Source organism: Felis catus, chromosome B2 (assembly GCF_018350175.1).
Source record: "Felis catus isolate Fca126 chromosome B2, F.catus_Fca126_mat1.0, whole genome shotgun sequence".
Classification (NCBI taxonomy): Eukaryota; Metazoa; Chordata; class Mammalia; order Carnivora; family Felidae; genus Felis; species Felis catus.
In genome coordinates, this window is record NC_058372.1 from 39,381,017 (window position 1) to 39,396,185 (window position 15,169).

The 15,169-nt window shown below is 50.8% G+C and overlaps 1 protein-coding gene across 2 annotated transcripts; it reads right to left on the bottom strand.

The window, feature by feature from the left end:
• Nucleotides 1-3,666: 3,666 nt before the first annotated feature.
• On the bottom strand, nucleotides 3,667-15,010 carry LOC101090615. 2 transcript variants are annotated; one of them, XM_006931697.4, is made up of 7 exons: nucleotides 14,770-15,010; nucleotides 13,443-13,806; nucleotides 12,917-13,249; nucleotides 11,168-11,243; nucleotides 9,746-9,864; nucleotides 7,695-7,792; nucleotides 3,667-6,813 (listed from the first exon to the last, which is right to left on the bottom strand). In XM_006931697.4, the coding sequence occupies exons 1-7, from the start codon at nucleotides 14,869-14,871 to the stop codon at nucleotides 6,544-6,546; spliced, it is 1,362 nt and encodes a 453-aa protein (XP_006931759.3). In that variant the 5' UTR covers nucleotides 14,872-15,010; the 3' UTR covers nucleotides 3,667-6,543. The 2 variants fall into 2 exon arrangements, with proteins under 2 accessions (XP_006931759.3, XP_006931758.3); XM_006931696.4 differs by having other exon boundaries at nucleotides 7,686-7,792.
• Between the last annotated feature and the right edge of the window lie 159 nt (nucleotides 15,011-15,169).

Sequence of the window (15,169 nt, forward strand, 5' to 3'; positions counted from 1 at the left end):
GGGGGAGACACAGGATCCGAAACAGGCTCCAGGCTCTGAGCTGTCAGCACACAGCCTGACGTGGGGCTCGAACTCACGAACCGTGAGGCCATGACCCAAACCCAAGTCAGACGCTTAACCGACTGAGCCACCCAGGCGCCCCAAGAATTGCAGCCTTTCTTAAAAGAAAGAAAACAGTTCCTCCCGAGTGGGGCGGATTCCCACCCCCAGCACTGAGTGGACCCCACCTAGTGGTGCTGTGTCCTTGTAATGCCCCGGACTGAGTCAGTCCTCAAGTCCTTCCCTCTACACCCGGAGCACGTTGGGCAGTCTGGGATCAACAAGGAAGTAAATCCTGAGACCAATGTGCATCTAGACCAGCCCTTCCTAACAGTATCTGACCACAAAACCCTTCTAAAAGTACTCCAAATTTTCAGACAATCCGCAGGAGCGCCAGAGTTACATTTATGCCTGGATTAGAGTAGAAAGCAATGACAGTCCTAAAGATAAATTCGCTGCTGCAAAATTTGATAATTTTCAAAACAACTTTTAAGCAGAATTTTTAAAATCACAATTTAGAAAAATCAGGTAATTTTTAAAGACCTAGTACTGAAATCACAGCAAGATAAAACGCTTATTCAATAGGGTTGTTAAATACATCGGTGATGTCCATGATTCCTTGGTAAATACTCCTTGTGCAGTTGAAACATCGTACCCACAAGCCACAGACAATTTGCCCCAGGATCACCTGCCACAGTCATGTAGCACGCAGATTCAGAGGGAGCTTATTTCTATCAGAATAACTATATAAAATGTGCTTAGCGTTTTAAAAACCTTTTGAAAACTGTAGTCAATTAATTTTTATATGAAAAAATATAAAAATTAACTTTAAAAAAGGTAAAAGTTGTCCATAATGCCGCACTTAAAATACATGAGTTGGGGCACCTGGGTGGCTCAGTTGGTTAAGAGTCTGATCTTGATTTCAGCTCAGGTCATGATCTCACGGTTCGTGAGTTCAAGCCTGGCCTGGGGCTCTGTGCTGACAGCAAGGAGCCTGCGTGGGATTCTCTCCCTCTTCCTCTGCTCCTCTCCCCCACTTGCAGTCTCTCTCTCTCTCTCTCTCAAAACAAAAACTAAAGAATAGAAAAAAAGAAGAAAAAACAGACAAGAACGTATTGAGTGCTTACTATGTGCGGGGCATTGTTCTAAACACCTTACATGTGTTTCGCCATTACCTGTGAGGCAGGTAATATTATTGTTCCAGGTAACCAAGATCCAGAGAAGTTAAATAACTTTCCTGAGGCCACACAGCTCATACAGATGGAAGTTGGGTTTAGATCCGAGCAGTCTGGCTCCAGAGCCAGTCCGCCTAATCTTACTGAGTGGAATTTTCCTCCACTCTAATACCACTCCCTGGAGATAATTTCTACTGATATTTTAGTGTTTGTTCATCTAGCCTTTTTGCTATGGTGACACACAGAGACACAAACACAAAGGAGTTCATGCTAGACATATTATTTTGTGGCATTTTCACTTAATCTATCTGGAATATCTCTCCATATCAACAGATGTCTACATAATATTCCTTGGTATGAATGTAGCATAACTTCTTAATCAACCTCCCATTAATGGATATTAAAAGAGTTTCTAAGAGCCAACTTTTGCAAATTGTGATAAGCGCAACTTCCTTTTCCTTACGTTAAAATGTTTGAAGAAAATATGTTCCTAGCATGGGTTATTTTCACATGACACTTATTAATGTCTCTTAAAACGCTAATGTTTTGTGGTGCATTGGGAGGTGAATCTCAACACTTCTATAGCTGCAGGAAGCTTCGGGTTGCGATCCACTCCTTCTGCGTTCCAAGTCATGTAGCAGAACCCGCCATTAGTCACCCTTCCACCCCACATCGCCAGACCCTCCGCACGAACTCAAATATCTCAGCCTGGAAGACAAGACCTAAAACAGCAGGGACCAGAGAGATTTGGAGGATCCATTCTTTCCTCCGGCTCAGGCTCGGCTTCTTGACTTCTGAGTCTTTGGCTGAGGAGACATACTCCTTCAGTGAAGACACTAATGACCAGCAGGGGGAGGGCCAGGAAAACTAGGTTGAGGAGAGATTGGCTGAGGGTTTGGGGGTGAGCCAGCCTGTAGATGCCAGCCATTGACAGCAAGGTAAGTAAGGACTCGTGCATTTCCTTGAAGGACAGAGTAAAGCTTCAGATTGTTGTGATGACTTTTTGTTGGTGTTAGCCTGGGGTTCCTTGAATGAAGCTCCTTGAAAGGACCCTCACCAAGTCTAGCTTGTGGATTTGTTACATGCATGACCGCCACAGTGGGTGGGAGAAGGGGCTTGTTTTGAGACATCTGTAAAGATTCCAGGGAGAAAGAAACTCAGGCAGAAGAGATAGTAGTGGTTAAGAAAAAGAAGGCCAGCCAAGTTTCTGACCTTCGGGAAGCTGTGCTGGGATTTAGAATTTACATTGAGAACTTATTTCACTGGGGCACCTGGGTGGCTCAGTTAAGCATCCCACTTCAGCTCAGGTCATGATCTCGCGGTTCGTGAGTTCGAGCCCCACGTGGGGCTCTGTGCTGACAGCTCAGAGCCTGGAGCCTGCTTCTGATTCTGTGTCTGCCCCTCCCCCCGCTCACACTCTGTCTCTCTCTCTCTCAAAAATAAACATCAAAAAAATAATAATAAAATAAACATCAAAAAAAAATTACAGTAGACTTACTTAGCACCAAAATTTACATATCCTGCCATGCTTACATTTTTTTCTATTGTTCTCTGTTGCATAACCTCCTGATGTAATAGGAACCTGATAACAGCACCTGCCTGGTGGTTTTATTGTTACAGAGAAAATGCCATTTGGGGTGCCTAAATTCATTCACAGAACTAGATTTTTGACTGTGATTATTATCACGAACTCTCAGAATTAAAAAATATGAGGGATGTATCTATATATCTATGTCTATATCTGTATCTATATCTATATCTAAATCTATACCTATATCTGTTCCTATATTTCTGTATCTACATATGAAGCATTACAGACATATTTGAAGTCCCCAACCAATACACTGGGTAGAAGTGTTTTTAGTTGAGATTTGAATTTATTTGATTGCTCAGGAAGTTAACCATTATTTATGTTTTTCACTTTCTTGGGTGTGATTTTCTTCTCACCTATAATTTGTCCACTAAAAATGGTGTGTCCTTTTACTAATTTATAAATCCTGGCTGCTAATCTTTTATCAGTTATATGCATTGCAAATTCCATTTCCCTGTCGGCGGCTTCTCCTCCCACTTTCTTTTTTTTTTTTTTAATTTTTTTTTCAACGTTTTTTATTTATTTTTGGGACAGAGAGAGACAGAGCATGAACGGGGGAGGGGCAGAGAGAGAGGGAGACACAGAATCGGAAACAGGCTCCAGGCTCTGAGCCATCAGCCCAGAGCCTGACGCGGGGCTCGAACTCACGGACCGCAAGATCGTGACCTGGCTGAAGTCGGATGCTTAACCGACTGCGCCACCCAGGCGCCCCATCTCCCACTTTCTTTTTGGTGTCTTCTTTTTGTACTCGAGTTTTTCATTTTAATATAGTCAAACACCACATTTCCCCTTTATGGTTTGAGCTTTTGATGTCTTGCTCAAGAAATATTCCTGTACCCTGAAGTCATGAAAACGCTTACATTTTTGTCTAGACATTTTATTGCTCAGCTATTGACATGGAGATTTGTAACCCACCTGGAATTCATTCTTGTGTAAAACATAGGCGGGAATCTAATTTCCTACTTTCCCCATATGGATAGATGGTTGCTCCCAGACCATGGCATATTCCTCTCCTCTGCCCCTGTTTCATACGCCTGCTCTGGCAGAAAATCAGGTTCCCACTTCTCACCCCCCAATTCTGTTGCCCTGGTCGATTTTCTAGTCTAGGATCACACTGTGGTTGTGAGAACATCACACTAAGTCTTGGTTTCCGGTCAGGTAAGACCATCTCCTTTTCCATTTGTTCTTCAACTTTGTCTTGGTTCTTCAGTTTGATTATTTATTGTTTATTGGTAACAAACTATCCCAAACCTTAGTGGCTTGAAACACTGACCAAAACAGAAAACAGACAAGTCGATGAACAAAACATTGACATACTGTGGGCATAAAGAGCATAGTGGGGGGCAAGGTGAAGGGAGGGTCCAACTGGCAGTGGGTGGCAGGCCCTCCGAGGATGGTGCCTAAAGCCTGCTGGTGTCCCAAAGGTCGAAGAGCATCTCTCTCCTGTGGGGCCTGAGCCTTGGGTGGCAGAAGGGGTGGTCCCCTCCCTGGGGCACTGTGGGCAGGAGGGACCCAGGCCTTTTTATCTGGGGACACTGGTTAATCAAGAATCTCTCTCCTCAAACTCCCCAGCTACATCAGCCACAGCCCTACCATCCCCTCTTGGCTCCTGGAGTTCTATCAGAAAAGGTCACGCTTCCCATCCTCTCCTAGCACCGTTAGCATTCTTCAGCTCTTGCCATGATTGCTTGGTGTTACTATTTTGTCATACGTCTACCCACTATGCATGTGCACACATGCGTACATGCAATGGGAACAGGGACCCAAAAGCACTGTGGCTAAAATTTCAGGTCTAGGATCCACCATTTATTAGCTATAAGACTTTGGGAAATTACTGAACTGTCTGCATCTCAATTTCCCCATCTTTAAAATGAAGGGAAAGCACTTACCTTATGAGGTTGTTTAAGCCATTAAGGTATGTAGAGGAATGTGGCTATAAGAAACACTCCATAATTGTTGGCTTACTAGACTTAATCACCGCCCCTGAGCAGTGGCTGGAGGTCAGCAGGCCCCTATAAATACCATGTAATGCCTATAACTCCAGGGGTTCTAGTCTGAGTAAATCCTTTGGCTTTGGACAGTGGCGGGAGGAACCTGACCCCTGGGATTGCTCGTGGTGTTATAGCCAGGAAACCCGAGTCGAGAAGACCATGGTGAAGATGGGCTCCCCCAGTGGTTATGTAGACTAAAATATAGACCAAGAGGCACTGTCAGGAGCCTAGCACAACAGAGGACCAGAGGTCTAATGAGGCCATAGGTCAGTGCTGATGGCCCTCTCAGAGCAAGGTCGGGTAGGGTGAGAGGTCAGGATACAGCAGGTGCCCAGCCTCTGGTAGTCAAATCTGGAGCACTGGAAGGGCAGGGAAGAGACCTGAGGAGCCAAGGTGATGCTCAGAACATCCTGTTCTCCACCTCTTTCAACTCGGGGTTGTTCCCAGATGTCCCCAACAGCCACAGACTCGGGACAGAACCACATCCTCAACACTGAGAACCTGGGATGTCACAAGTGACAAGGAATTACTTTGCCTTCCTCCCTGAAGAAGACCTCATCATCACACCCGAGCCTGCCAGACCTCAGACCACCCACCCTTTTCCTCTCCAACCCCTCTCCCTTCCTGGCCCTGAAGCAACCACACTCTCAGGTCCCATCCTGGAGGCAAAGCTGATGTCTCACTGTGACTGATGGCAAACAAGTTCTTGTCTGACAAAACCATTCACACTGACCAATAAGCGGTGAATCCCCTGTCCTCCAAGAGATTGGGACAGACACTGTATGACTCACTGGAATTTTGCAGAAGGGATCTGGCCTCCCACTGGCAGTTGGATTTGATGATCTTTAAATGTCACCCTTGAGAAGTAATGAATCTGCAATTCAAGAAATCTTTCCCATGACATGGTAGGACAGCACCCTCTGCCCCCATGGCCTAGAATTCCCACAATCCAGAGTCACTCCTTGGAGGTGCAGAATAAAAGGGGGCCCATGTCTCCGTAAGAGCCCTGTGGAAGTGTACGTGGGCAAAGCAGGAGGTGGCCCTCAGCCTGCTCTGTTGGAGATGAAGCTAGCAAGGTAGTTGATGGTTTCCATGGAAGGGGAGGGAGCCCAGGTCAGTTCCCTACAGTGGCTGCAGGGGCCACTATAAGGAAGGAAGCTCTCATGCCTCCCACCCCTGCCCAGCAAGGCCAAGTGTTAGGAGGGACTCTTGAGTGGAGGACACTGCCCACATACTGGCAGGGTCATTTGTGAGAATCAAAATCAGGAGGTCAGGAAGGAGCTCTGGTGGAGGAAAAGAACTTTCCAGCCTGGCTTAGCAGCCCTGAGAGGTAGTTGGGGGTGGAAGGGGGGTTTCATGAGGAGAGTCACCAAAGAGGAACTTGCACAGTGTGTCAGGGTTTCACAGCCCCTGGTCAGGAAGGAAGTGAGGGTCACAGAGTGGGGCGAACATTGGGTCACTCAGAGGCACTGGGATCCAGACCCTATGTAATTGGACTTTGCTCTAATAGCCCTCCTCCTAGACCCTGGGGAGGGGAGCAGGCAGGTGTCTAGAAACCCCTTCTATGGGCCCCAGAGCCTGCCCAGCACAGCCTTTAGACTCAAAGCTTCTCTCCTCTGGAGTGATAAGGACTTTCTTCTCCTCCCCCTTCCTCACCTCCTTTGTAGGAAGGGATGACCTTTTGCTGGTTTGGGACCATCTTTGTCCCACCAAAGTCCCCGTATCACTGGTAGGACAACCCCACGCCTCACAGGTACTTGTTAAGTGCGCACTGCCCAGTGAAGTCTGCCTTCAGCTCCTGAGTTTCCCCCTCCAGGGCAGTCAAGTTGGAGGGCTGGGGTCTGCTTCCAGAGATGCTGGCATATTCCACAGTCAGAAGGGGGTTAGGCGTGGGCCTCAGGTTGGGGTGGGTGTTGACATAGATGGAGTCCTCAAGGTCAAAGTTGTTCAGGTGGGTAAGTGAAGCATAGCAAATGGCCCCAGAGTCCTCGTCAGAGCCCATCTGTTGATTGGAGCCCTGGGAATCAAAGAAGATAGATGTTCATTGTACAGATCATAGCTGGGAATGGTCAGTGGCCCCCAGGCTGCCCAGAGCTGGGTGGAGAACAGAGACAGGGATAAGGTGTGGGACAGAGTATGGACCTTGCAGAGCCTCTGGGAATAGCTGAAGCCAGCAGAGTTGCCATCACTGACGATGTTTAAGAATAGGCTAAGGAAGGCTATGTTGGGTATGATCCATGGACCGGCATTGCCTGGCAGCTTGTTAAAATCTCAGGTTCCACCCAAGATCTATTAAATCGGTCTCTGGGGGAGGGGCCCAAGAAATTCTGTTTGAACATGTTTTCCAGGTGACTTTTATGCATACTCAAGTTTGAGTAGTGCTGAGCTAGAACAGCACTTGGTAGGGGTACCATTTGTAGAGTTGATTCCAGCATTACAGAGGGTTGAACCAGATGGCTTTAGATCCTCCCAATCCTGCGATTCTGTGGTTTTAAGAGTCTCAGATCTTTAGACAAGACATGCCTACCCAAGGGCAACAGCTCGGCCCTCAGCTCCCAAAGAGAGAGCACTTAGGGAGCCATGCTTGTGCCGTGAGGCCCTCTTCCCCCTAGCCAACTGGACTGATGGAAGCCATGCCATAGGCTGGCTCTGGACCCATGGGATGGACCCCCATTAATAGCTGTCTCCTGTGGGGGTGAAGGTCAAAAGCTGAAGCAGTCAACTTCTCTCTCTTGAAGAGGTTTGAATTGGGAAATATGGGGCAATGGGTACGTGCAGATGAGGCAACATGAGGAGTCACACGTGATTCCAGGCCCCGACTGAACAGAAACTACAAGTAAACACAAGCTGGGGAGCTAAAAAAGACAGTAACACTGACAACAAAGATACCCAGGAAACCTGAGATCGCCTCTGCCCTGACGAGGAGTCTTTCCGGTGTTCAGTGGTCTTTTCCCTCTGGATTGAAATGTTGTCATAGACGTGGAGTTTGTCCTCACCTGTGAAGAAAAGAGTCCAGTTTGGGGCAGGGACCGCTCCCTAGGCTCCAGTCTCCTGAGAAGGCAGAGGTGATGGAGGCCCCCTCTGGGCAGAGGGGACCCTGGCAGGGGAGGGGCTGGGGCCCTGGCCCGGAAATCCCACCCTGCCCAGGACGTTGCAGGGAGGTCACAGTAGGGTCGCAGGCCCCGGCCAGTGCAGAGGAGTGTCCAGGGAGCAGAGGTTAGTGATAAGGAGCAAATCAAGCTGGCGGCCTGTGGCTCATTTGCATAAAACTGGTAAGCTTAATCAACTCAAGTCACTGAAAGTTCCAAACTGAAACATCAATTTAAGTATAATCTATTTGCTGGGGAAGTTATCTATAACATCTTTCAAATTTTTGGGCCAGGAGCCACAATGAGAAACATTTTATCTTATTCCGGCACATACGAATACACACACTCACACACTCACACTCCTACGCATACGTGCGCCCCCCCCCCCACACCCCTAAAAGTCCAATGAAAAAATATTTGTCCTTCCAGAGTGTACAAACCACTGTGACATTTTACCTTTTTATTTTGTTTTATGGAAATAGTATTGTGACCCACTAAATTGGCTTTGCACAGTTTGAAAAGTACGGATAGAAAATTTTACAATCCGGGGCACCTGGGTGGCTCAGTCGGTTAAGCGTCCGACTTCAGCTCAGCTCATGATCTCACAGTCTGTGAGTTCGAGCCCCACGTCGGGCTCTGTGCTGACAGCTTGGAACCTGGAACCTGCTTCGGATTCTGTGTTTCCCTCTCTCTCTGCCCCTGCCCCCCTCTGTCTCTCTCTCTGTCAAAAATAAAACAAACATAAAAAAACCTTTTTTTAATTTTACAATCCATTACTACGTTAGGATTTTGATAGCTTGAAAAATTAAAATCAATACGGCCCAGCATAACCCTGACTTGCTTCCACATTTCAATCTTGTCAACAGAGACAACACTGGATTATATGGTTAATAAATACACAGCACATACATGCTAAACAAACCAAACAACAAAAACTAAGGCAGGAATCATTGAAAGGCACTAATCTGATAAGCCTTGCGCAAAGGTTAATGCTAAAAACTTACAACTCAGAAGATTAAAAAGTCCTTCTTGTGCTTTTAGGGAGACAAAATTTAAAAACAACTGTGGCAACCAGGGGCGCCTGGGTGTCTCAGTCGGTTAAGCATCCGACTTCGGCTCAGGTCATATCTCCCAGCTCGTGGATTCGAGCCCTGAATCGGGCTCTGTGCTGGCAGCTCAGAGCCTGGATCCTGCTTCGGATTCTGTGTCTCCCTCTCTCTCTGCCCCTCCCCCTTCTCTCTCTCTCAAAAATAAATAAAACATTAAGAAAATTAAGAAAACATAAATAAAAACAATAGTGACAATCAAAAACCAATACCGTTGACCAGAAAGGTTTTTAGATAAATTTGCTTCAAAATCTTTAACGATAGGTGGCTCAGTCCGTTAAACATTCAACCCTTGACTTTGGCTCAAGTTTCACAGTTTGTGGGACGGAGCCCTGTGTCAGGCTGCACACTGTCAGTGCAGAGTCTCTCTGTCTCCCTCTCTCTCTCTGCCCCTTCCCCTGCTTGCACTTTCCCTCTCTCAACGGAAATAGAGCTTTTTTAAAAAATAAAAAAAGTAAATCCTTACCTATAAAAAGATGGCAAATTATACGATCCCCAAATGATAGCAGAGTGCCCAATTTTAGGCAAATTAGGCTTCGAGGAAGCTGACCTTGAGCCTCTGAAGAGAATGATCCTGCCTGCTGTTCTGCAAAGCAAGAGCACCCAGGGATCCTGGCCACCTTGTCTTGCGGGCCTCAATTTCCTTGGTGGTAGGTAGAATGGGCACAATAAGCCTGGTCCTCACGGTTCGCGGGCACGAGGACATCATAGCCACGCCCTCAGTGGTCTGCTCTGAGCCAGCTCTGGGCTTTACCTTTCCCGGCACTTCCTCGGGCTTTCTTGAAGTACAGGATCATGAGGACCATGAGCACCAGCAGCAGCAGGACGGCCACCGTCGAGGTGGGAATGATGAGACGCCAATTGCTTTCGGAGCTTGGGAACAAGGAACAGCCAGCAGGGTGAGGAAAGTGGGAGCCAACCTTCTGCGGGGAAGCCATCCCTCTCCCCACACATTTGGTGGTCATGACAGCGCCTCCCGCTGAGCTGGCCAGGAGGCAGCCCCATGGTCAAGGACTCTGCCCCGTAAGCCATGCACGTCTAGCCACGTCTGGGCTATGTTTCCTCCTCTGTGAAAGGGGAATGGTACCAATGCCTGCTGTCTTTGCTCCTTTTCCCTTTTCTGGCTGCTGTCCCTTGACTTGCCCCCGGGCCCCTGTTGCAGGGCCTGCACTCACCCTTCCAACCTGCTCCCCTAAACTATTCTTGGTCCCAGCTCTGTCACCTCAGCCTGCCTGTGAGAGGCGCTCAACTCTCAGAGAACACTGGTTTCCTGTGACCCACAGTTCTGCCACATGATAAACACATCTGGATAGGGCCTGTCTGAAGTCGAAGGCAGAACACAAAGACAGGCTTTGCCACACCACAGCAGGCTCCCCAGGGCGGCAAGTGTCAAAGCCCTAAGCCCTGGAGGCAGCCACTTTAGGGACACCTCTCAGCTCCATGACCAGCTCCACCTGGTTTCTGGACATACTGCCTTGAAGCAAGGAACCATGGTTTGTGAGAGCCCCGGGTTCCCATCACAGTGATGGTGGGTGGAGAGACGGCAGGGAGGATGGAGTCTGGAATAAGAGCGGCTATCAGGTCAGTCCCGGGGGGTCGGGGCCTAGAACCCATCAAGCAGGGGTAGAGAAGAAATCAGGCCGCGGGTTGTAGTAACGACAGAGTGCCCCCTTCCCCCGGACGCCTGTGGCTGGAAGAGGGGAGAGGCCAAGGAAGAAGCTCTGGGCACATGCCTGGCGCTGGGCCAGGCAAATCCCACTTACTCCTCACGGCAACTCCGTAAGACGGTGGTTCTGCCCCGAGGCAAACTTGGCAGTGTCCAGAGACATTTTGGTTTGGTTGTCACACCTGGGTGGTCTCAGGGAGGTTTGTGCTGTTGGTGTCCCATGGGCAGAGGCCAGGGACGCTGCCGCCCGGGACACCCCTCTCAACAAATGTCAGCCTTGCCCAAGGTAAGCAACCCTGCTGTAAGGTGAGAATGTCCACTGGCCCCATTTTGCAGATGACAAAACTGAGGCTCCAAGAGGCCTGAAGCAAGTGACCGGAAGCATTCTGCCCCCCTGAGAGCCAGGCGTCTGTGGGCATGCGGTAGCTGGAGGCATTTGGCACAGTCGGCCATGGGGGGGGGGGGGGAGGAAGTGGAGGACAGAGAGGACCGGGAGGCAGGTGACAGTACCTGTCAGTGACAGGGCTGGCGGCGGAGGTCCAGGCTTTGGTGCTCCTGGTGCTCGTGGTGGTGGGTGTGGTTGTAGCTGAAAGACACGACCACAAGAGGAGCACTCCCATGTGTTTGCTCCGCATTGCGGGCTCCCCACTTCTAGCCCGTGGCCCTGGGGAGGATGGGCCCACACAGGGCTCTGGGCCAAGTGGGGGTGTTACTCTGAGTGATGTGGATGTAGAAAGCTGTGGAAGCCCAGGAAGAAACTCTGGTGAAAGCAGAACCCATTTCTCTTGGGTTTTCCTCACAGTGAAGTGCCACCGTGCAAGTGGCTTTAGATTAGGACCACACTATCACTTGGCTATATTCCACAGTCTTTTCTGTGTTCTTTGAACATATCATGTACTCTCCACCCATAATGCTTCCCTCCCACCTGCCCCCACTTTTGTCTGGGGGTCCTGCTCCTTCAGTAAGGCCCAGGCGGTATCACCTCCTCTGGGGAGTCCTCCAGGAGAATCCATACCACTGCTTTCTCCACCAACCTGGTCTCTCCCTTCCACTGGGCCGCCACCCAACATGCTTCCATTATGCCGCCCACCACCCACCCTCCTAACCCTTTACCTATGTATCTGCCTTCCTGGGGTGGGAGGGCGCTGTGGGCTCCCCCAGCACAGGAGTGGGTCTCAAGGTTTCTGATTCCCCTTCTAGAGCACAGCCCCTGCCCTACATGGGGGAGGGCGGTGAGCCACGGCTTAGGCGGTGACTGGCCAAGCAGCTGACCTGCGTCCTCCGGGTGCCCAGCTCACGGAATGGCTGAGCAGGCTTGGAAGGAGGGCAGGGGTCTGGGAAGATGCCATTCAGGCTCCGGCCATCACAGAGAAACTCAGTGGGGGTGGGGGGGGGGGGAGGGCGGGCAGGCTTTGCCACTCGGAGGTTTTTTTTTTTTTTAATTTTTTTTAACGTTTATTCATTTTTGAGAGACAGAGAGAGACAGATCATGAGCGGGGAAGGGGAAGAGAGAGAGGGAGACACAGAATTGAAGCAGGCTCCAGGCTCCGAGCCGACAGCACAGAGCCCGACGTGGGGCTCGAACCCACAAACCATGAGATCATGACCTGGGCCGAAGTCGGACACTCAACCGACTGAGCCACCCAGGTGCCCCAACCACTCGGAGGTTTTCAAGAAATACACCTGGGGCGTCAGATGGGGAGCACCACCAAGCTCCCCACCTGAAGCTTATGGTCTCTCGACTATAAGGGGCAGGGCCAGGGTGAGGACACATGTCTTCTGAGCCCTCGGCCGCTGCACCTCCCAACCTCACCCTCGAAGCCCCACGTCTGCCTCACTGACTGGCTGCCTCCTGCCTGTCCGCCATTTGTTAACCCAACTGGCTTCCTGGGACTCAAGCACAACCCTTTGAGAGAAGGTTAGGGGTTAGGGTCAGGGGTGGGGATGCCCAGGAGCGGCCCAGTCACCAGCCAGTCTCGTCAAGCCTGAGGGAGCCTTACAGTCATTAGAAATCAACGGACGAGTCTTGTCAGTAGCAACAAAACTGTTCAGAGACACATGTGATGGGAAAGGAAGAACCAAGTGAGCCAGCAGGTCTGAGTTCTGTTGGTTCTGCCTTTAATTCACGGTGACCTTGGGCAAAGGGCACTGGTTTTCGGCTGTGAGAGCCAAGAAGAAAATGCTTTTAGAGTCTTCTCTAGCTCTAACACCTGTGGTTTAGGAAGGCTGAGGACCACACAAAGAAGGGCAAGAACTCACCCCGAGATACCACCAGACGGAATTTTCCGAGAACAGAGATCTCTGAGGATTTGTAGAATCCACATGAATAAAATCCAGAGTCCTTCACCCTGAGCTCAGTCATGGTGACGATGAAGTAGCCTAAACTGGAATAATCCTGAATAGAGTTTCGAGGATCCCCGGACACTCTGGGGAGCCTGGTGTTGGAGGCTAACACGATACAAGTATCTGCTGAAATGTCCCTGCACCAGACTCTCATCATGTTTGAACCTGTCCAGGGCGGGTACACGCACTTCACGGAGACCGTCTCCCCTTCCAGTTTGTGCAGCCACGGTGACTGCTGTTCCCAGGAGCCTGAAAAGAAACTCGGGTCAGGGAGCAGTTCATCTGCCACTGCGGGGCCAGGAGATAGGTGCCTTCCTCTGCAGAAAGGGCCCCAGAGGCAGCCTCAGGCCACAGTCCCACCCCGCCCCTGTCCCCTTCTGGCCTGCCTCACCCGGCCACCTCCCCCTCCTCTTGCCCTGTTCCCTCCCCTGGTCCTCATCACCTGATGATGCCAGGAGCATCAGAAGGACAGATAGCAGCGGGTGTGTGTCCCCCCCGGCCATGGGCCCTCTTCTTGAGCCGGGGTGGGAGAGGGAAGTCCCGAGGACAGGGAGCTTCTGGCTGGGGGACAAGGGTGGGGATTCAGCACAGCCACCCTCGCTGGTCCGGGGGAAGAAGCGTGCTCCAACAGGGCAGTAGGAGGCCTGGGAGGAGGGGACCTTCCCGCTGCAGGTGCTACACGTGAGCCCCGAGAGGCGACAACCCCGAGACTGGACTGAGGCTCCAAGGGACTCTGCGGCTACTGCTGTGGCTCTCTCGTGCTCAGCCTCTTCCTCCTTGTCGCACTGGGGTTGGGATGTAGAAAGCTGTGGAAGCCCAGGAAGAAACTCTGGTGAAAGCAGAACCTATTTCTCCTTTCTTTCTCCCCTCTAGCTGACCACTTCCTCCCAGCCCTCAGCTACCTCTTCCCCACCCGGTAAAGCAGTGGCTGACGGGGAGTGACCCAGTTAGGGGACCTTTGGAGGTGCCCAGTGGTCTGAGCCTTCTTGTCCAGGCCTGCCTGGGAGCTGGGGGGGGTTGTGTGGGGACTGGAGGGGCAGAGGAGAGGAGAGAGGGAGAGTCATTTCCAGGAAGAGGTGCAGGGAATCAGGGAATATTCTGGCAAGGGTGGGAAAGAATGAAGCGGGGGAGCATAACTGGCAGGGGGGGAAGAGGATCGGGGAGGCTGGAGGGGAGTCTCCCCACCCCAGTCACCCCATGTCCCCAGCTCCCAGCCTGCCATAATCACTCCCCAAGCATTTGTCCAAAGACCACAGTAATCAAGCACGTTTTTAAGAATAATTGTCATTAGAAGAGCCACGGAAAAACAATCACCACAGGCTGTGTATAGTTAATAAACAGCGAAGAAAGGAGGACACCTTGTAAAAATGCAGTGTGGCAGGTCGGGTTTGTGGGGGCACAGATTCTGAGGTGGAGGTTAGCACGGGAGGCCTAACATGCCCGGGGACCAAGCCGGGAAGAGAAGGACAGGTCAACAGGAAGCTCAGGCCTGCAGAGATCTGAAGACAGGATGCTCTCCAGGGTGGCAAGGAGATGCCGGGGCTTTGGAGCCTGCGACAGCCAGTCAGGGTTGACGGGCCACCCTGGGAGGGGGACTGCCCTTGGTGAGGCCTCTCTCTGCAGCTGAGGCAGCCCCCTGAGGGGAGGGGCGGGCAGAGGAGGCCTTCCGCTCTCCCTATTCCCAGCCCTGGAGTAACAAGTCCATCAGCCTGAAGGAGGACGATACACCGACTCAGTTTGATGCAGACTGAGAAACCTTTTGCAGCCACCTGGGAGGACCGTGAACTTGAGGCTTGCTTGCTGGACTTCCAGTGGGAGCGCGTGTGTCCCACGGTGACAGATGTGTCTTCTATGTTCCGCAGAGCAGACATCCCCCCGAGCTGGGTTTTCTTTACGTGTCCCGGCCCTTGGTCACGACAGGAAGCCCTCCACGGGTGTGTCCTGTCATCACAGTCGATTGCTCAGGAAGCTTTGTTGCCTTAGCCACTAACAGCAGCAGCAGCAGCCTGTGTGATACCCACCCCCACACCCCCCCCATGCACCCCCTGCCCAGGATCTCCTGAGGATCTGGATCCTCCTGCAGCTCCAGGGAAAAAGGGGTAAGGACAAGGAGAAAAATGAAAGGCTGGGGCTTTCAGGAAAATGTCCCAGAGCATTGGAGGTCCAAAG

What these genes read in the sequence shown, in the direction of transcription:
- LOC101090615 (XM_006931696.4), bottom strand. Translation starts at nt 14,871, where the DNA reads ATGTCTGCTCTGCGGAACATAGAAGACACATCTGTCACCGTGGGACAC. An exon ending in CAAGTTCACGGTCCTCCCAG is followed by an intron (nt 13,807 to 14,769) that starts GTGGCTGCAAAA and finishes GGGCTTCCACAG; the next exon opens with CTTTCTACATCCCAACCCCA. An exon ending in CCGTCTGGTGGTATCTCGGG is followed by an intron (nt 11,244 to 12,916) that starts GTGAGTTCTTGC and finishes CGTGTCTTTCAG; the next exon opens with CTACAACCACACCCACCACC.